Raw genomic sequence first — 22116 nt, 5'->3', positions numbered from 1 at the left:
AGATAGACTCAATGCTTTGGCATTACTGTCTATTGAAGCTCAACTAGTTCGAAAAATTGATTACGATAACAAAAGCCAGATAGAAGAGATTTACAAATCGAGCAATACATTATTATTTGAGAAAAATGTTTATTATTATTATTTATTATGTTAGAGAATAAAATTTGTTTTGTTTCAAAATATATATAATTTTGTTGTTCAAAAAGGCGGCGTATTAGACGGGGCCTAGGGCGGCAAAATGCTTAATCCGCCACTGCCCTTCAGGCCAATTATAGATACGCTAATTCATAACAATTGTGTTTCAATTACATATTTTCAATCGGAACTACAGCTGCTGGACTGTCATGGCCAGTAATAAGCCCCTCCCTCAATACAATAAGTATGTATGTACGATTTCTTCAACCACCATGACTCAGTCCGGTAGCTGTACCTAACCCTTGAAACTTTCCTACTTCAAAATATGTTCACAAACGTCAAACGTATTCACTGTTTTGAAATACATATATAATTTTAAAACAAGGAAAAAACATGGCATCGGGAAGTGAAAACGGATGTATTCCACCAGAAATTTGTCATTTGGCGAAGAAATTAAGGGGAATTAAAAACACCAATAATGTTATGTGACACCAAATTGTAAGCTTCTCCTTGTTATTAAAACATTGGACTCAAGTGCTAATGGTCTTAAGCATCAAGTTATTTTTTTTTAATAGAATACAGGGTGTTTCCTAACTACGGTACTAAACTTGAGACGGTGATAGGTTAGGCCGTTTTAAGGAAAAAGTTACAATGAATATGTGCGCGAAGTTTTTTCGTTTCTGAGATACGGATTGAAGTTTAAAAAAAAAACGGAATTTATAAAATATCATAAATATCCTCACATCGACTTGGTTGACATTTGCAAATAGTTCTTTGAAGTAATAAGGTGCTTATTATTTAGCCCTAAATGAATTGAAATTATTAGGTCCAGTGGAGTCTCAGTGGGCAGCACAGACAACAGTATTGGGAAAAAAGTACGTCACTGACTTGTTGTTGTTTTTTATTTATTTCGATAAATCAACTAAAAATACAACTTGTGTTTACTTCATATCTAGCTTAATTTCCGAGAAAAAAGATTGAAGCCACTCTGCATTTCATGAACACTTGCTTTGAAGACCAACTGGCAGTGATAGTGTTGTCATATCATGTCAGAGTTGTCAGTTAGCAGTGATTTCATTGTGAATAATTTTAGTAACGCTGAAATGGCTGACATGCAATTTATTTATGGATTAGCAAATTACCAGGACAGATATCTAGACAGAGTAATTCCATGTGCTGAAACATTTAGAACGCTCATACAAGATTATGTGAAACTAAGAGTTTCAATAAAAACGTAGGTGATGTAAGACCAAAAACTGTAACAACGCCTGAAATAGAAGAAGCTTTACTTGATGCGACAGGAAGATTGCAATGCAGCTGGAAGTCAGCTCAAAAACCGTATGGACAGTTCTAAAAAGAAACCTCCTATACAATATCACATACAGCGGGTCCAAGTCCTACTGCCTCAGGATTTTCACCCAAGATTGATGTGTTGCAGGAAGTTGATTCATATGATGGCACACAATAATATTTTTTTACCAAATATTTTATTCACGGACGAACCAAATTTTTCACGGGATGCTATTATGAATTTTCACAATGACTGTAAATCCCCACGTTTATTAGAAAAAGTCATTTTCAGCAAAAATTTTCGCTGAACGTCTGGCTACCAGCAAGAATAACAGGTGAATCCTACACGGACTTTTTACTAAATCACTTAGAAAGCCAAAAACTTTCTTTCTCATACCATTTAATATTTTCAGTTTTCTTCAGGAAGTTGTTCATTGTTTTATTATATAATAACATAAGCTTTCATGGCCGAAGAAATGATAAAAGAAAGCAAAATCCGGTCTAGTAAGATACACTTGTGTTCTTATATCCTGATGTATATGTTGTGCTTGGTAGTTCCGATATAAATTGAGCCACAGGAACAGAAAATCCTGAAAACACCTACGGATGTCAGAGGCTCTCGTATGTCCTTGGCCGATCTGATAGTATTGCGTAGTTGTTAAGTTGACTCGTGAATGAGAAAATTTGTTTGATCTGCTCCATCATCTCCTCGACTGGTACTATGGTGAAGAGAGAAAGGACACCGAATCTAACCAGAATATCATTCCACTACAAGACCATAGTATTTATTTTTTCGATGAAGTGAAATAAGTCCCCCTCATGTAAGATTCTCCTTTTTCTACGAATGGTTGCAGTTAGGTATTTCGTAAGAGGATCAGTAGATGAACCCATGGCGTTGACAATTAAACAAAGTGGAAGGTTTGTGAATTGTAGGAAGGCCGTGCTGTGAGTTTGTTTTCTTTCTGCAGTATCTTGGATAGTATCTTCTGTAAAATTTGTCATGTTAGAATTCCTGGAGGCAAGTAAGTGTCACATTGATCGACAAGGAAAAAACCACTCAGTCACACTCAGCAAAATGAAAGCTGCTAGGACGAATTTCTCAAATCAATTTTAAAAAATTGAGTTTTTCATTCGAAGTTAGTTAATTTGAATTACCCGCCTCTCAAGGTCGATTTTTATATGACGTCATTTGCTTACTGATGTCTTCCGCAGTTGCAGACGAAACATTTGCCATATCAGGTTCCATTCAACCACGGTCTATCAACCTGGATATTGTTCCTTCCAATTATTGTTCATTTGTTGAAGGAAAAATAAAAAGCCAAAATAGTTTTTTCAAAAATTCAATATCCTAATTCAAAATATTCAAAAAAATAGTAATGAGTTGAAGACAGACGAGTCCAATCTCTAAATATATATAACTCAAAAATGATTGACTGACTGACTGACATAGTGACCTAACAACGCACAGCCCAAACCACTGGACGGATCGGGCTGAAATTTAGCATTCTGGTAGATGTTATGACGTAGGCATCCGCTAAGAAAGGATTTTGATCAATTCTACCCCCAAAGGGATAAAATAGAGGATGAAAGTTTGTATGAAACTTTATCAATTTTAAACCGATCTGGCTAAGATTTTGCATGCATAAAGCTACTATGACGTAGCCATCCCCTAAGAAAGGATTTTGATAAAATTCCATCCCTAAGGGGATAAAATAAGGGATGATGGAGGACGTAAATGTATTAGTTTGAACCTATCAGTACCTAATGGAACGAATAAATTAAGACGAACAAAATAATGTTTAGTTCTAAATGTTTGCAATAGATGGCGTTAGTAGTATTTTAAAATGCGCTATCGTTGTGTTTTCACTGAGTTACATATACCTGATAATGAGTGGCCGTCGTATTCAATAGTACATACTATACCTAAATATTTCTAGCGGATTATATTTGACGATTTTTGCTGTTCTTTTCTTGCCATATTTTGGATTGCATTTGCTTTGTTTCGGTTTAGTAGTTTTGGTTTTAGACTCTGCTTTGTATTTGGCATTTGTTTTGTACTCGTTTGGTTTAAGTAACAGTTTTATCGGTTAGACTTTTTTAAAATGGCTAAAGAAAATCTGAACGTTAATGGATAAGTTGAAGAATGTACTGTCCTCCCTATTGTTGGTGACGGTGCATGTTTGTTTCGTGCTCTCTCTTATTTAATGTACGGAACACAAGATAGAGCGATGGAGGTGCGTTCAGAAATTGTCAGATATGTGGTTAATGACTGGAGCAAGTTTTCGATTATGACCCACGACAGCAATGGTAATAACTACGTAACATCTGACGAATATTTTGCTGATATGATGAAAAATGCTACTTATGGCAGATTTTGTGAGTTAATAACAGCAGGATTAATATTCCCATTCAAGTTTGAAGTTTATAGAAACGGTTTCATATATACGGACCAACTTTTGCCCGCGGCTTCGCTCGCGTTAAGAAGTATTATTATTAATTAGGTATAGTTTTTGCGGCTTTACTTTTGTTTAGCGTGTGTAAAAAATCAGGGCCTGCAAAACTTCTTTGTACACAATATTACACAAAGTAATTTTGCTGAAGTTTTAAAGAGTACAAAAATAATCGTCTGGGACGAAATAACGATGGTTCATAAAGGTGGTATTCAAGCCTTAAACAGGTCACTAAGGGATATAAGGGGTAATACAAAATTAATGAGTGGCGTAATAGTTTTGCTGGCCGGAGACTTTCGGCAGACTTTCGGTGCCAAAAGGAATCAGATCTGACGAAGTAAAGTCGTGCATTAAGAAATCTAATTTGTGGCCCCAGGTTAATATTCCTAAGCTCTCTAAAAAACTGAGAGCACATTTTGGCGGGGCTGAGTCTGCTGGTAGATTTTCAGATCTCCTTCTTAAAATCGGTAATGGTGATTTTCCATCGTTTGATGGAATGATAACCATACCGGAAGAATTGTGCACAGTTGTTACTATGGTTCAAGAATTGCTGTCTAAAGTTCATCCAGACATTATTCATATACATGACAAGCCTATTGAATGGTTATGTGAGCGTGCCATACTTACTCCAAAGAACGATCGAGCAGCAGCTATCAACGATATCCTGCTCATGTCGTTTGAGGGCGAAGAAAAGGTATATACTTCGATTGATACTGTGGTCAATACAGATGACGCTACAAACTACCCTGTAGAATTTTTAAATTCATTGAAACCGACAGGTTTGCCTTGTCATAAGCTTATTCTGCGTGTACGGACTTCAATTATGTTGTTGCGAAATTTAAAACCACCAGAACTTTATAACGGTACGAGACTGCAAGTGAAAGCGTTACATCGCAATATAGTGGAAGCCATTATATTAACTGGGTGTGCGAAAGGGGAAACTGTATTTATACCACGAATCCCATTAATACCTAATGATATTCCGTTCGAATTTAAACGATTACAGTTTCCCCTAAATGTCTGCTTTGCCATGACAATAAACAAGTCTCAGGGGCAAACTCTCAAATTTGCGGGTATTGACAGTTTTATGTTGCTTGCTCACGAGTAGGTTCACCCAATAGCTTGATAGTTTTAGCGCCTAATGACAAATCAGTTAAGAATATTGTGTACAAAGAAGTTTTGTAGGCCCTAATTTTTTACAGACGGTAAACAAAAGTAAAGTCGCAAAAACTATACCTAATTAATAATAATACTTCTTAACGCGAGCGAAGCCGCGGGCAAAAGCTAGTTTTGTGAATAAAAAAAAGGAATTATGATTTGGAAAAAAAAATTGGCATTATTATATGAGGGGTAATGATAGTGAAGCAATATTTCTAACAGGATTTTATTCGAGGGTACTAAGCTAATGTAGTGAAACGAATAAAATAAATTCCATTCAGAATAGATATTCAATGCTAGTAAAAATAACGTATACCTACCTAGTGACTGAATATCGTTTTCAATGATTATAATTTAATATTGTTTTTATTTTAACAAAAAGTATACTTTTTATATTTAGTGGAATTAGGTAATCCGTACCTACTTGTACTTGTATTTAATGTATAGTTTATAGTTTACAGTTTATAATTTATGATTTCAATATAGTAATCTTGTGTTACCCTGCACCTGCTTTTCTAACTCATATAGATACAAACAATGTTTTGAAAAATATGAACTCTCGGGCGCCTAAGTAAGGTATACAATCGATGATTTCGAAGAAGGGAAAAAAATGTGACAAAACATCAGAGAGAACGAGATAACATCTCAGTCAAACAATAATTATTTTGCTGATAAATATGAATGCTCTATGCACATTTTTTTGAAACATTGATATAATTACCACAGTGTTATGTCTATTTGAGGCAGAATAGGCGACATCTTGACCTAATTGATAAGACTGAAGAAACAAATTGATTGTTCTTTTGAAATTTGAACCCAAATTTTTATTCAAATATTTTTGTTACAATAGGGTCTTTCAACGAGTCTAATCAATAAGTTCAACAACATGAAAAATAGAGATGAAGATCCTGAAAATATGAGCGATAGCTCATTCGATTCGGAATCACCTCTAGAAAAATGTTTTTGAAAGATTTTTGTGCGGGTAAAAAATTGCAATTGTTATTAACAAAATAAGATTTGAAAAAAATGGTATTTAGTTTTTCGTTAATAACTCAAAAAATATTAATATTTGAGCAATTTTGAAATGAGCTCGTTAAGGAGGAGGAAATTTCCGATAAAAAAGTCCCGACTCCCGAAACTCTATCTCCATTATATATAATTTTAATTCAGCATTGAAAATAGGGTTCCGCGCGGCTGTTACGGCATGCGCGCGCTGCCGCTAAAGAGAGTTTATCAAAAGGAATATTTTTTTCTCAACACGTGAATGAATCGAGTCCCGTAGGAAAAAAGTTTTATCACCATTTTTCAAAAAGTTATTCAATTGTTAACTAACAAATTTTTTCCCAATCTCCGTTGCCATAAATAATGAGATAAAAAGTATAAATACTTGGCCTATAAATTTTAAGCTTCGTGAACCCCTTTTGATATATATACTTCATACGATCCTGCGATAAAAGTTCATAAAATTTTTTTAATTTGTTGATTATGATTTTTTATATATTGATGAAATTTTTTTTTCAATTGATATTTAGCTATGTCTGTTTTCACATTAAACAATGGCAGTTATTAACATAGGATATGAATTTTTTACGTAATTTGTTTATTAAATTGTTTTAAACAAATAGAGAAATTCAATACTTTTGAAAAAAAAATTTTTTGCTATTATGTTGTCTAGAGATAATTATGTTTAAAAAAAAATGTTTTCTCAAATTCAATTTTTAATTGCTTGAAATCGATTTTTTTTATATTTCGATTGTTTAAATAATAGTTGAGAAATAATTTTTCTTTTAAAAATCATAATTTACACTTTTACATAGTTTGGCAAAAAAAAAACATTATTTATTATTTGATTGTTTATCATTTCAACAATTTGTTATAAACAAATACTTTCTATAAAATATTATAATAAATGAATAAAAAATTTTATGTCACTTTTTTATATATAGCTGTTTTTATAATTTTTTTCTGCTTCAGAAAAAATATAACGTTTTTCAATATTTGTTTATAACAAATTGTTAAACTAATAAAAATTAACTAATAAATAAAAACAAGTTTTTGCCAAACTATTTAAAAGTGTAAATTATGATTTTTAAAAGCAAACTAATTATTTAAACAATCAAAATATAAAAAAAATCGATTTTGAACATTCAAAAATTTAAATTAGGACTTTTTTTATTATTTACAACAAATTGGCAAAAAAAATTTGTCAAAAATATTGTATCTCTCTATTTGTTTGAAACAATTTAATAAAAAAATTATGTAAATAATTCATATCCTATGTTAATAACTGCCATTGTTTAATGGCAGTTAGTTAGTGTTAGTGGCAGACATAGCTTCGATCTCATTATTTATGCCAACGGAGATTGGGAAAAAATTTGTTTGTTATTGAATAACTTTTTGAAAAATGGTGATAAAACTTTTTTTTCTACGGGACTCGATTCATTCAAGTGTTAAGAAGATACTAAATTTTTTCAAATTTTCAAAATAACATTTTATGTTATAAAAAAAATTATTTCTTTTAATAAACTCTCTTTAGATGCAGCGCGCGCATGCCGTAACAGTCGCGCGGAACCCTATTTTCAACGTCAAATTAAAATTATAAATAATGGAGATAGAGTTTCGGTAGTCGGGAATTTTTCATCGGAAATATCGTTCTCTTTAACGAGCTTTTTTCGAAATTGCTTAAATATTAATATTTTTTGAGTTATTACCGAAAAACTAAATACCCATTTTTTTTTTTAATCTTATTTTGTTGATAACAATTGCAATTTTTTACCTACACCAAAATCCTTTGTAAACATTTTTCTAGAGGTGATTCCGAATCGAATGAGCTATCGCTCATATTTTTAGGACCTTTATCTCTATTTTTCATGTTTTTGGACTTGTTGATTAGAGTAAACTGGGACTTCCAAACTTTGATAATTGATAACAGCCATCTTGTTGAAGCTACATCTGCCAAATTAGTTGTCAGTTTGTTTTGCCGAATCACCATTGACGGATATAGCATTCAACAACACGTGCAAATGATAAAATTAGTAATGATGAAATAGTAATTTCTCTTTCGTGTTTTATGTGATAATTCCATCAGATTTGGCGGTGCTTCCAGAACCTTAGAATATAACTCTAACTCTAATCTGTGCATTTTGGTTGATAACTTTTCTGTTCTTTTTTAATTCACTGAAAATGTTGTGAGTTATGCTACGATACTTTTGTCGAAGAAATTTGCATTTCATGTGTCACATCAATGAAATTCATTTCAATATTTTCTTGAGTGTGAACCATTCCCATAGACATTATTTCACTCTTTCGAATCCTATAAATCTGCTCAAAAATGTTCTTCAGAAAAAGTTTCCGATATATTTAGAATAGAGAAAATCAAAAAATCTGCATCATAAATCGAAGAACGCTATAAAAAATCAAAACACCATATTACTTTCCGAACCTACGTCATTATTTCCTTCAAAATATTACTCAAAAAGCAAATTTGTGATACGTAATAAGTATACAAGCGTTACTTATGATGCACTGTTTGGAACCTTTGGTGTAGTAATGAATATTACTGGAGTTGTTTCCCAACACCAAATTGTTATTTTTAACACCTCGACACGTGTTTTGATCACCAAGTGATCATCTTCAAAGATGAAGTGAAGATTAAATCAGTTTTAATCTTTCTCTTTGAAGAGGAAGCGTTACCTAAATACTGACTACTTATTCTATTTTAAAAACTGTAAATTGGGATGAATAAGGTAGCTTGTGAAATCATTCAAATATACATTGACACAGACGAGAACTAATTGCAATCCCTGATTGCAATTTCTTCAGTCTTCAATTTTCGAATCAATCAAGATTTTTTCTGACAAGACCGTTTCCTTTTTTATCATAAACATTTACACCATATGATCATTTGCAAATTTCTGTTGATTTAAACTGTTAGTCATATTGCATATCAACATGTATTGTAAAGTATCGGCCAGAATTAGATAAGGCAATGAAATATCCCTTCACCATAACGCCAACTATTCTGGGATCGACTCAATCCATGAATATCAATATTATACGAGGTTTCTCAAGGTGGTGCGTTGCCAAGGCACATTTCAACATTGACCTTCAAATGAGATTCGCTGTTCATTTTTCTTCGCTTCGCAGCTATCACAGCAAATCAACTAGATGAAACCAGATCCCAAAGAGAAAAGGTTTCGTAATCCAATACCAGACAGTGCTCTTTTGATCTGCTATGTGTCTCTCAGTATTGCTGATAAGGAGGTCCGCTGCAAAGCCATACTTTAACATAAACAAAGATAGAGAACGAATTTCATTCGGCAGTAAATATCGAAGCTTGGCTTGGCTTTGGAAGCTTTGTATGCGTATCATAGATATTCCTCGATTGGGTTTTCTGTTGATCCCACAGATGACCTCTTCGTAAGTGGAGGTGTCAACTATTTTTGAAGTGAGGGTTAACCACTGTGTTACCTAACGCGTAACGGCGCCAGTTTGTCTGGTTTCCCTTTCTCTCACGCGTACGTTAACGGAAGGCAGGCTCCTTCTTATTCTCTCGTCGGACAGTTGATCAGTGTTTAGTGTGCGTTAGACATGCAATGTTAATAGTATTATGAAAATCTAACCCGCAAGCACGTAATATTTTTTATTATATGAAACGTGGCTTGAAAATAATTATACTTATTTTGTGTATGTACATTATTAGTATCATTATTTAATCCAACAAAACAACGGTTGGCTTATGGTAGCTATAATATATGTACATACATAAAATAATCAATAAAAGATTCTATTGATAAATAACCTTTCCTTACATTATCATATTAATACTTTAATGTCACCCCCCTTTTATTTTTTGAACGGGTCAACTCAAAACATTGGAATTTGGGATAATGAAATTAATGCATGAATACTTTAGTTTGAAGTAGAATTAACAGATGAAACTTTCAGGATGGTGACTAGGCGTCACCTGTGAAAAAAATCAAATGGAAAGGGGGGTCTTGTGACATATCATTTTGAAGCTCCTGACAAATACTTCACAACCCCAGAATATGTAGTCAATATCTTCACCTACTACAAAATGGCGAAACTTTTAATAATTGCCTGAATACATTGACATTTAACCACATAATATGAGGTACTAGGCTTGAGGTCATTTCAGAAGATGCTCGAAAAGGTTGCCTTTAACTTCTTGACATATGAACTGCCTATTCGATATTTCACGCCGAACATTTTCGAACACAATTACGTTAAAAGGTAAGACCTCGTTAATCCTTAGCTCGCACAAGTTTGGACTTCTGAGGGTTGCCGTTCGTAGGGGTGCGACAGCTGGTAACGAAAAAACAGATTTTTTTTAAACAGTAACGTCAATATCTCTACAAATATTTATTATTCTCTGCCGTATATCCAATATTGAAGCAGGTTCAGTTTCGTACACCTTTTGCTTCAACTAGCCCCATAAAAAAAATCCAAAGGTGTCAAATCTGGTGAGCGGGCTGACCATTCTGTAAGACCTCGACGGCCAATCCAACAACCGGGAAAAGTATTATCCAAATAGTTTCTCACTTGTCTGGAGTAATGGTGGTGCTCCATCTTGTTGGAATACAATATCCACATCAAATTCATTAGGATTCGCTTCGACGATTTCAGTGATGAGAGGGTCAACAGTAGTTTCCAGCATATTCAAATATAGTTCCCCTGTTTAATTTTGATCGATAAATAGAGGTCCTACAATATGGTTTGCCAATATTCCTGCCCAAACGTTATTTTTTTCTGGATATTGGGTATGCGTTTCCCGGAAAACGTGAGGGTTGGTGTCACTCCAATTTTTTATAAACAAAAAATAACTTAACAAACCTTATCGGGTTGTTGAAATTGCCATAAGGCAGATAAAAAGGAATATTTCTAGAAATATCCATATTAATGTGTTTGTCTTCAGGAAATTATTTAAAGTTTCGCCATTTTGTAGTAGGTAAAGATATTGACTTCATATTCTGAGGTTGTAAAGTATTTGGCAGGAGCTTCAAAATGATGTGTCACAACACCCCCCTTTTCATTTAATTTTTTTCCCAGATGGCGCCCAGTCGCCATCTTGAAAGTTTCATTTGTCAATTTCACTTCAAAATAAAGTATTCATGCATTGATTTCATTATCTCAAATTTAAATTTTTTGAGTTGACCGGTCAAAAAATAAAGGGAGGGGGACATTGAAGAAATGCCACTGTATGCATAACATTCAAGTGATAACCTAATCTTTTCTCAAGTTAAACTATTTCAATATCAAATAGTTCAACTTAGACTACTTTAAGCTATCACTTCTGTCAGGCGTCCCGAGACGCACACATGTTTTTAATGGAAGTGGTGTTAAATTACAGAATTTCAAGTGAATATGTTCGAACTTACGTGTTGAACAGGTAATTCTGACAGTTTTTCGAGCATACATCTGTATTGTTATCGATGCAATAAACATCCACCCGTGGAGCCACAAAAACTATACTCAGCTGATGCCAGGCCACTGGAAATTTCACTAGAAATATTACGAAGCATACCCATATATGCCATCGTCCTAAAACTCCTATACTCTTCTCGATTATATCTGTGTCTTCTTCTATTTCCTTTGGTTCAGGTGGTTTCTCGTTGCCATTTTGCACTGAAATCAAAGGAAAATATGATATGAGAGCTATAATGAAAATGACAATACTCATAAAAAAGCACCTTTTGGGAATGAGGCACGATCTAAAAGACATTCATTAAATATTTGTCTTCAAACCATTCTCGAGTGCAGCGTTTCCCCAACTTATTTTGCCTGGGGACCCACCTTCATCGAGGATTTTTTTTCGCGACCCACATATTAAATATAATTATTATCACTAATAATATTTTTATTATTATTATCATAAAAATTTACTATTGAGGAATACACCTCTAGAAGAAAATGCTAAAGATGATATAATACAGTACGAAAAAGACTTTTAATTCAGAATCTCAAAACTATACAATAAATGAAAAAATGTTATTCGTGGAGCTGGTGTTTACGACTAACAAGAGATTCTATATCTGGGTTGAAAGTTGAAAGCTTTAAACGCAGGTCACTTTCCACAGAAAGCCTATATTTATTCTATATTTATTTTTAAATAAACCAAATGGAGAATGCCCTCCCACACAAATATGTAGTTGAAAACCCCATCAGCTTCTTTAAGGTTATGTTCGAAAGAACTTGATACTCTCCTCTAGTCTTTATCCAAAATGGGAAAAACCATTAAAAAGTATTATGTGTTTTTAATCTGTTTCTGAAACCCACCCAAATTGCTTCCGCGACCTACTAGTGTAGTGGGTCGCGACACTTAGTATGCGATCCACTGCTCTAGTGCACATACGGCACACATTGCTGGTAGCATACTTCTTGGGAGCAATATAGTGATTTTTTTGGTGCCTAATTTGGCATCCAAATCTCTCATCGGAAGATGATCTAAAAGTATTTTATAAGAACTAAGTGTATTTCAGTGTATTTCCCATTAGATGCCATGCAATTACCAATTGAAATAAACAGTGGCAACTTGAAAGACAAGCAGGAGAAAACTAATAAGTTTGGAATTTATAAAATAAATATGAAATAAGTGATGGTATGCATAGTTCGAAAACAGATATTTAAATCATTCTCCAGTCTACATACAACTGAACATAGTCGTAATCGAATAATAGATGTTCATTTTTGAACCCAGAAATTTTAATTCATGTATAGACCACCTTCAAAAATGAAATTCATCCATTGTGTGACATCTATATTCAAAACATTCAGTATTAGGTCTCATACAACAAAGATTGTGTGAATCACTGCATACGTTTTGTGAGTGACCCTTGAGGAAAAATCTAGTGACGATACATCAAGTGCATTTGGAGTCTATTTTCAATATATTTGCTCGTTTTCTAATTTATCGTTCTGTAAAAGAATAATCCAAATATTTTTGATCAATAGAGAAATAGTGTAGCAGATCAACCTGTTCTCAATTAATGACCATCACTCTTTTCAATTATTATTATTAATGGATTCATCTACTAGTTCGTTAAACCAGTAAGAAAAAAAGATTCACCATTCAACATATATAAAAATGGCAATTTCATTATTTTTTTCAATAATAATATTTTTTTAGGTGAAAATATGATTAAATTCAAATAGATTTTTCATGAGGTATCACTCATTCTCTGTTTATTATTTACAATTTAACAAATGAATTTGTTTTATACCTTATGAAATTCATACATATACATTTTTATACTTTTAAAATATTAAAGAAAATCGTCAGTTGTATTTTTGATATGGAAAAGACCGTCAGTCAACGCGATAAACATCTTACGCGCTCTATGCAATTGAGCGTTGCATAGACATTTATAAAATAAACTGACTATCTTTACACCCACAAACATCTGACGACGATGCTTCGTTTTTTTAACATTTAAAGTATCTTATACTTTGGATTCACTAAGTATAGGGGAGATGTGCCTGAGATGGCATACTTTTTTCCTATACTTAATTACTAGTAGCACCTTGGAGTCACAGAATTGGTAAGGAGTGAAATGAATACTCAAGACACTTATTTATTAAAACATAACTTTATTACTCCGAGAAACTTCATACTTTTTTTTATACAAGTTTTAATAAAAAACTCTTCATATGTCATCTCATCAACACAATTGTTGGTGAGATGACATATTGTAAAACTGCCTACCAGTTGGCATATATCTCAAACAAATACTTTTGTTGCTTTAGATACGCCAGCGCATTCGGTCTTGGTCCATTTCAAATAAGTCTTACATCTTACCCATGTTTTTCCCGCACGGAAAGGGGATATTATTCGTTCCAAAATATACATGCAACATCATCCTCCGAATCGCTACTATCCTTTTCAGAGTCTTATTCAGGTATTACGACCTTTTTTGCAGTTCGGGTGGATTTTCTTAGTGCTTGCGCTTTCTTGTCAGCAACTAGCTGCTTGGCTAAGTCAATATCTGGGGTGGTATCAATAACTCCATATTTACTTCTCTGTGACGCTGACGCTTTAGGTAATGGTGATATTTCTGCCACAGAAATACTTCCAACTTCTCTATTTTCATCAAAATCATCCTTATTACTCATTACACGTGATGGTCCTGGAACAATGGAAACAACTTCTTCCGTCCGTTCTCGCTTGATACTTCGGCAGTAACATCGGCAGAGCAAAACATCCAGTCTGGAAAGACATTTGCATTAAAAGGGCAAATGAATGTTGAAAAAACCATTTGTTGCGTTCTTAACAGTGGCTGCTTTCATATATACTGGGCTGAAAATCTGCAACTTGGAAATGTGTTACAGTCCGGCCTGGATGATTCTTCAATCATGTGGTGAGCTCTTGATTATGGTATGAACTAAAAGCTGAATAAAAACTCACCCGATGGGTACAGTGTGGGGGGAAGCAAAACAGCACTATGCCACTTTTGCGTATAATATAACTTGTATGTTTTTGATGCCATTAGCCATCCCATTCTTTTTTGTTTAACAGCATCGATGACTTGCTGCATATTTTGGTCGGGCCAGTTTTTTCTGGATGATTTTCTCTCGTACCGACCATTTACTGTAATAATAAATAACTATGTTTGGAAAGAAGCCATCAAATTAACAAAATAAATATGATTGTATGAGATGCATACATACTTGTATGAGAAGACATACCCTGCTATCTCGTCCACACGAATAGTATGCCATCTCAGACAGAAATACAGGAAGATCCTTTTGCTAACCTATATTTTAGTAGCTTTGTTTTAACGACTCCATAATATAGGATATACTAATTAAGCCACCAAAGAACATAAAAACATATTGGGACTTACCTTAATTTCAAATAACCATCAATAATGAGTCAACTTCTAATCACGTGTGCTACAAATATGAAAAACATTGAAAAATAGAGAGAAGCGTAGAGCAGAAATCAAATTGTACAGCTCAAGAAGAAGCGGATAGTTTTTCACATTTGTCCATTGAATACCGATGATAATGTACTAATAAGATGTTCCGATACATATATTTTAATGATTCTATAATAATAATATATGAATTTATTCAATGTTCAGTACTAGGATCAGTCAATAACAATTTGAACAATCTGAACAAATTCAGAAAACCCACAAAGGACACTCCTATTGGGAATATGAATCAGATTCAGAGCAACATAAAAATTCATTTGTTACTCGGAACTGGAAATGCAGGTCACATCAATGTTACTCAACTGTACGAAACATCGGGACCCGAACTGTGTGCATCGTTGCGAGGATTTCATGCATTTACAGGATGCGACTTCAATTCCGCTTTCAAGAGAAGAGGAAAAAAGCCTTTCAAAAATTTAAGACAATCAAAATTATTCGTGAAAGCAAATACAGATATAGCAAATATAGACGACTCTAATATACATCAAATTCAAGAAAAGATCGAAGAATTTGCATACCTAATGTATGGTCTGAAAACAATCATGTGAAAACAGCTCGAGTAGGTAGCAACGTTCATCAAAGCATACGAAATAAATGAGCAAAGAGACAAATTCACACTAACGCACAACTGCAATATTCCCTCCATGTCACAGTATACTTATATAAGTAAACTGTGTATACTTATATAAGTATATACTTATATAAGTACACTGTGTCCATGTCAGAGTTATATCAATATGTACTACGTACATCCTATAGAGTTCGGTTCCATCAGTATTATCAACCTTAGACTACGGATGGAAGGAAGAAAATAATAAAACTCATTGATACAGTTTATACACGTGTCTCGGTTTTTGTGAAACCCGTTATAGTGGAAATCATACAATAAACTATATTAATGAGTTATAATATGGATTTTCATCAAGTTCAGTCCAGTTCTATTCAATTAAAAAAACACAATACACTTTCGAAAGGTTGGACAGTTACCAAGTTTTACCATCAGTAACTGAAATTGCAACATCGATGAGAATCCTATAGGTATTTATCTATAGCAGGGGTGGCCAACCGGTCGATCGCGATCGACCAGTCGATCGCGACCATTAGTCCAGTCGATCGTGGAAAGGCAAAAAATATAAATAAATAGACCAGACTGCGCAACGTGATTTAGACTGGCAATGTGATTTAGCTTTCTTGGTCGATTTTATTAGAAAACTGAGTACATTAAATCTGAATCTACAAGGCAAGAATAAAACATTAACAGAAATGATGAGTTCTATTGCAGCATTTCAAAGTCAAACAGCGTCTGTGATAGTTGACATAGAGAAGACAAAATTTGAACAATTTGTAAACATCAAGGGCCATATGGAAAAACATCCTACCTACAATTTCATTTCTGAGAAGTACATGACAGAAATTAGGGCAGTGATAGCAGACTTCGAAATTCGCTTTAGTGATTTAAAAAAAATTGAGAAATTGGTTCAATTCATCAGTTATCCGTTTAATGATTCCATTGATCATAGTGATATCTATGAATTGGCTACAAAATTCGCAGATATAATTCAAATGGAGCACATTATGTTACAAAACGAAATTATTACTCTGCGCTGCGACATATTTCTAAAAGCAAGATCATTTTCAGGTCAAGATTTCTGGGCATTGGTCTCCAATGAAAAATATCCAAATTTGAAGAAATGTGTTAAACAACTTCATTCGTGTTTTGGTTCAACATATTTATGTGAGTCAGCATTTTCCTACTTAAAACAAACAAAAAGTAAACACCGTTCTCGCTTGACAGACGCTCATACATTGGATTCTTTAAGGTTGGCAATTTCCAACTACAAACCAGATTATGCTAAACTAGTGGAAGATACTGCGACGCAATGCTCATACTAATATATAGATAGGACCTATAAATGTTGATTAAACATCATCAACTCAGACTTCCATTCCAAAGTATTGAGTAAATTTAAGGAAACAATCTCATATGTGATACGAAAGAGACTCCTAAGACTGTCCAATAAAAAATATTTTATGATTGTGTACTAAACACTATGCTGTTTCATTTAAGATTTCAAGAAGTATGTAAGTGGTAGATCGCACAGGGTTTCATCAGTAAACAGTAGATCTTATGTCTAATTAAGTTGGCCACCCCTGATCTATAGTTTCTATAACACATCAGAGTCAACTGAAAGTAATGTGGATGGACGTATGAAATTTACACTTTTTTACAGAAAATCTGATAATATTGAAGATGATGCAGAAGAATCAGAAGAACGGAATCTCATCATCGACAGCTCCGATAATAGTTGTGAGAAAGTTATGAATATGACACAGACACAGCAGAAGATATATATGAAGAAGAAGAATAATAATTTATGTATCAATAGAAATCTAAGTTTTTTTGTCTTATTCTTGTAAGGTAATTAAAAATGATTTTTTTAATAATTAATATTTTGTTTCTAAGAAATGAATATTTCTCTATTTAATTCGAAACCGACACAAAATTAATAAATATAATGAGAAATCGTGGTCAGGTAATCGTTTGTCGGTGTAAAGATCGACGTTTTTTAAGGACAAACTTCAAGAACTATAGTAAAAACCTTAGGGCGTTCCGAGAGCGGTGCCTGTGCGAAAGTAGCGTATCACATTGGATTTGAATCACTAGGCATTAAATCCATTTGGAAAAACTTTCTCAGAGAGTTTATTACACATAAACGGAGAACTGCGTTCTCAAACAGTGAAGTTTGAGGTGTACTGAGTTGAACCTCAAAACGATGAGCAGCCACAGTCCGTTGCGTATATCTGATATGTACCTTTCTTGGTGGAATTAAATGTGCCAAGTCACTTTTACACTTCCCGTCTGTAGAAACGAGGTAAATCCCCAACCCTTCTTCGATGTTCCAGACCATCAAAGTTGCAAGTGATGTTCGCGTCTCCAATCAGGCAGTTGGTTTTTTTTTTGGATGAAATCCAGCAGCTTCAGAATTTGCTAAAGGGCGGAGTTTCATACATGAGAACAATACTCCAAATAAGGTGTGATATGAGCTTTATAAAGCATCAAAAGTTGCTGAGATGTTTACAGTTTTCTGGTTCGATACGATGTTTCAAGCTTTCGAGAAGCAGCCTTTGCAATTACAGCGACATGATTGTGCCAAAGAATTATGGTGTCCATTTCAACCCCCAACAAACTTATCGAAGCAGAATGCGGAATTGTCTGTCCTGACAGTATTATATCCGGTTAGGAGACATTCTTTTTAGAGAAAACCGATCCCTGGGATTTTGTAGCATTGAATTGAAACTGTTTAGTTTTACCCCAATTCGAAATCACTTCTAGATCCTCTTCAAGATATGCAACCTCCTGCTGCAGGTGAAGATGTGCATCCGTAGGAGATGTCCTGGAATCCAAATGGAATAACGAGACAAGTGTGTTGTCGTCAGCAAAGAAATATATTTTATTCTTTTTTTTCAATAAGTCGGTGATATACAATAAAAAGAGGGTTCGAGACAACATAGATCTCTGGAAAACACCAGCGTTCATGGTAAAGGTATTCGAGAGATATCCATGGACGGCCACTTGCAGGAAACGTTCTTTCAGGAAGCTGGAGAGCCATACACAAAAATGATCCGACAAGCCATAGCATCGAAGTTTGGCCAGCAAAACCTCATACCACACACGGTCAAAGGCTTTAGAAATATCAAATGCAACAGTTCTTGACTCTCTATGTTTCTCGATTGCGTTATTCCATATATGGGTGACATACTGTCGAGAACTTTATTCCTCCCAAGTGTCCCGCTAGTGTCCACAGTGATCGACGATATGTTTGTGACCCTTTCGTCTCCTTACACCTAGTTTATAAAAACGCAAGGTAACGAGGTAAGGTAAGGTAACGCAAGGTAACAAGTTCGCTACTTTCAACTTTCTGCGTTGCGTTCTTACCTCCGACCAATCAAAAAGCGCCATACTACGAACTTTGACGGATATATCCGAATGGTATGTCACTAGATAAACTTGAACGTCACATTGTGAAATTTGGGTATTGTTCTATTAATGATATAAAATATGCGTCTTCTATAATATTATAGAAATGAAAATTATTATTTTTTTCATATGAATGATTGCTGCTGTCAAGATTAAGAAAAGTCAATATTTGTTTATGCAATCCTGCCAACTCAAAAATTACCAAAACCTATAATCACTACGGCAATTCTTCATACTTTACTTTTTCGTGAACGTTAAAAAATGGATACCTTACCTTACCTCTCTGCATTACTTTACTTTACCTTACCTTACCTTGCATTATTTGCCAGATTTGTTTAGTCTAGTTAGAAATGTATCAAAGGCGGGACTACACAAGTCACTTAGTGGCCTCAATTATCTTTTTAAAGAAAATAAGTTTAGTTTGTATCAATAAATGGGAATGGATGCATGCTTTCATGAAGCAGCGTTTGATTTCAAGTTAAATAGCAAGAATTACGATAATTACAGTCCACTCAAAGTGTTTCAAGTCAATACACATACGATAGAAGGTCGCCTGTTGATCTTTGTTCCCGGAAGCCATATTGATGATCACTCAAGATGTTAAAGCCTACCAAATAATTGAGGATATGGTAGTTTACGGCTTTCTCCATGATTTTTTATAACGTTGATAGCAAAGCGACAGGTCTACAGTTATTTGAAAGATTTTTCTGGCCCTTTTTGAAAATAGGCTGAACGCGAACAATCCTACAACAATAAGGAAAAATTCCTTACTTGTAAGACAGGTTAAAAAGTCTGCAAAATACTGGTGCGAGTGCGAGTGCATTTGCACACTATTTAAGTACGACGACGGTCACTTCAACAGGACCAATATTTATCGGTGATTTGTGGTCAGAAGATCCCAATAGAGACCTTATGGTGACTGTGTATATTTCTGGATTGGTTGCTAGGTATAAATCCAGAAGACTAGCGTAATCTCCATCAGGGTCAATAATCCTGGTTGGCTCATTTATAATCTGAGTAAGTCCGCTGCCTATTGCAAAATCCTCGGATTTGCGACCATGTTCGTCGTTAATATTTGAAAAAAATTGAGCCATTCGATATTGTGGATATTGAAGTCACCTAATATGGAATTTCGGCACTGGAATAATTGATTTACAGAAAATCAATGGTGTTGGCAAGTGAATAGAATAGTGCCCTATATTGTGTATCATTTGGTGGTCGATAAACGCAGCATATGAATTTAGTCATCTTCTGTGATATTATTTAAAACCATATAACATCAAAGTTTTTGGCTTCCAGCATTTTCTCTCGTTAACAGGAGAGATCGCTTCTGGTGAAAAGAGATATTCCAAAGTAAGGCCTGAATCAGGAGTGGAAATCATAGCGACGGGATTTAGCAAATTTACGGTGTTTGTTGAAGCACTGACTTTGTTTTCAGTGAGTGCAAGAATATGAGAACTATTTGTTTGCTGATGTTGGTGCACTGGTCCAATGGTATGTCACCAGGTGATGCCAGGTGGGACCAGCATCTACCATTTATTTGCCAAAGGAACTATGTAACGCTCAAATGCATTAAGCGCGCAAAATGTTTTTCGCGCTGACTGGCGGGTTTTCCCCGTCAAAAATGCAACTGACGATTTTGAATTGTCATGTATAAGTTTCATTTGTCAAATTTCCAATGCACGTGACTGACATTAAACCTCTAACATCAATGCAGCTGACATTTTTTTTTTGAAAAATGTGACTGAATTGATTCAATGATTCAATACTCTTTACTCGATGTAAAAATCATCGGAGCAAATTTCTTTCCAATGACTTTTTCATGCTCCACCGCTAGTGTACAACTGATGGTCACTTTATTGATTTCTGAACATCAAACAACTATTTGACATAAAATTCACTCGGTAAACAATTCCTAGAAAAATTTCAACCCTACCTCCCGTACTATTACACTTAGTAGAGTAGTTAGAATGTATATAAAATAATTAGAACGAAACTGAAAGTAAATAAAAGCAAAATTTTATTCATAGAAAATTTACAGTGTAACTAAATATACATATTACTCTCATTTGTTTACTTCCGTAATAGTTCAGACATTCTTTTTGCATGTTAGTATGTTGGCAACATTAGAAATTTTCTGATTTATGATGTCGGATACGTGCCTTGTTGCCTTTGTTACGAAATTTAAAATTAATTTGGTTTGGAAAATATACCCTTTTTGCATTTCTCACAATATCCTATTCATTTTGTAAATTCTAGACGACACGGTTTTTCAAAACCTGAAAAAATTACATATCAGGTGAGTTTGGAGGTATTTGATATTTTCTTGTTTTCCAATCTTCCTTCTGAAAAACTATAATCCAAATATTATTGAAAAAGAACTATCAAATAACCATTACACTTTTCAATTATTATTGTTAATTATGGATTAATTGTTTCTTCAACTAGTTACAAGCACGTTTCGCTAGTAAGATTTCTAGGTGAAAAAGTATACTCACAAAACCTAATGACCTGTTTACATTACAAACATATATAAATAATTTTCCAATAACAGCGTTCTGATTTGTTGTTCTAACCATAACTATAGATGGTCATAGTGCAATCCAAGTTCAACAATTCATCAAAATTGTTGGCAAAAGTTTAACTCCATGATGAGTTTGTTATGTATACATGAATTGATGACAATTAACCGAACTTGTTTTTTAAAATAAAGGGGATATCTGTCTAAAATAAGCAAAACGTTAACTTTATCCTAGTTGCATAAAATTTGGCATATGGATATAAAATTGCCGTAGACACAACTTTTTCAAGTAACTTTTTGTTTAATTCGATCTAGAAATACACTTTTTCAATTTTTTTCAAAAAAAAGTTGAATTTGACAAACATTGAACGTCAGTGGGTCGCAGTTGGCCGCATCATTTTAAGTCAAATTTAAAGCACAAACAAGTGCCGAAGTTGAACTTCATTGAAACTTTTCGAAAAAAAAGTTTCCCATATGGTGCGCACTTTAATGGTGACACGGTATGAAATTAAATTATTTGTTTATTTCAAGCTTTGAAAATATTATTGAATCATACACGCATATTTATATACTCAAGTTTGAACAGTCATTTTTAAAAATACTTTCAACAGATTGATCTGAGAATTTGTT

The 22116-nt window shown here is 33.9% G+C and overlaps 2 protein-coding genes across 7 annotated transcripts in view; one reads left to right on the top strand and one right to left on the bottom strand.

Annotated features, from left to right (window-relative positions):
- Nucleotides 1-22116, top strand: part of LOC111515562 (organic cation transporter protein-like) — a 244514-nt gene that overhangs the window by 98732 nt on the left and 123666 nt on the right. The window lies entirely within an intron of this gene.
- Nucleotides 1-22116, bottom strand: part of LOC111511319 (organic cation transporter protein) — a 98592-nt gene that overhangs the window by 30067 nt on the left and 46409 nt on the right. For all 4 annotated transcript variants that reach the window (XM_074182797.1, XM_074182798.1, XM_074182796.1 and 1 more), the window contains one exon: nucleotides 11432-11678. In XM_074182797.1, coding sequence (XP_074038898.1) covers nucleotides 11432-11678 — 247 coding nt within the window. The remainder of the gene's footprint in view (nucleotides 1-11431; nucleotides 11679-22116) is intronic.

This window comes from Leptinotarsa decemlineata, unplaced genomic scaffold (assembly GCF_025532065.1).
Source record: "Leptinotarsa decemlineata unplaced genomic scaffold, Ldec_3_MD MMD2_tig00026328_RagTag_RagTag, whole genome shotgun sequence".
Classification (NCBI taxonomy): domain Eukaryota; kingdom Metazoa; phylum Arthropoda; class Insecta; order Coleoptera; family Chrysomelidae; genus Leptinotarsa; species Leptinotarsa decemlineata.
This window is presented reverse-complemented; position numbering and strand designations above follow the sequence as displayed.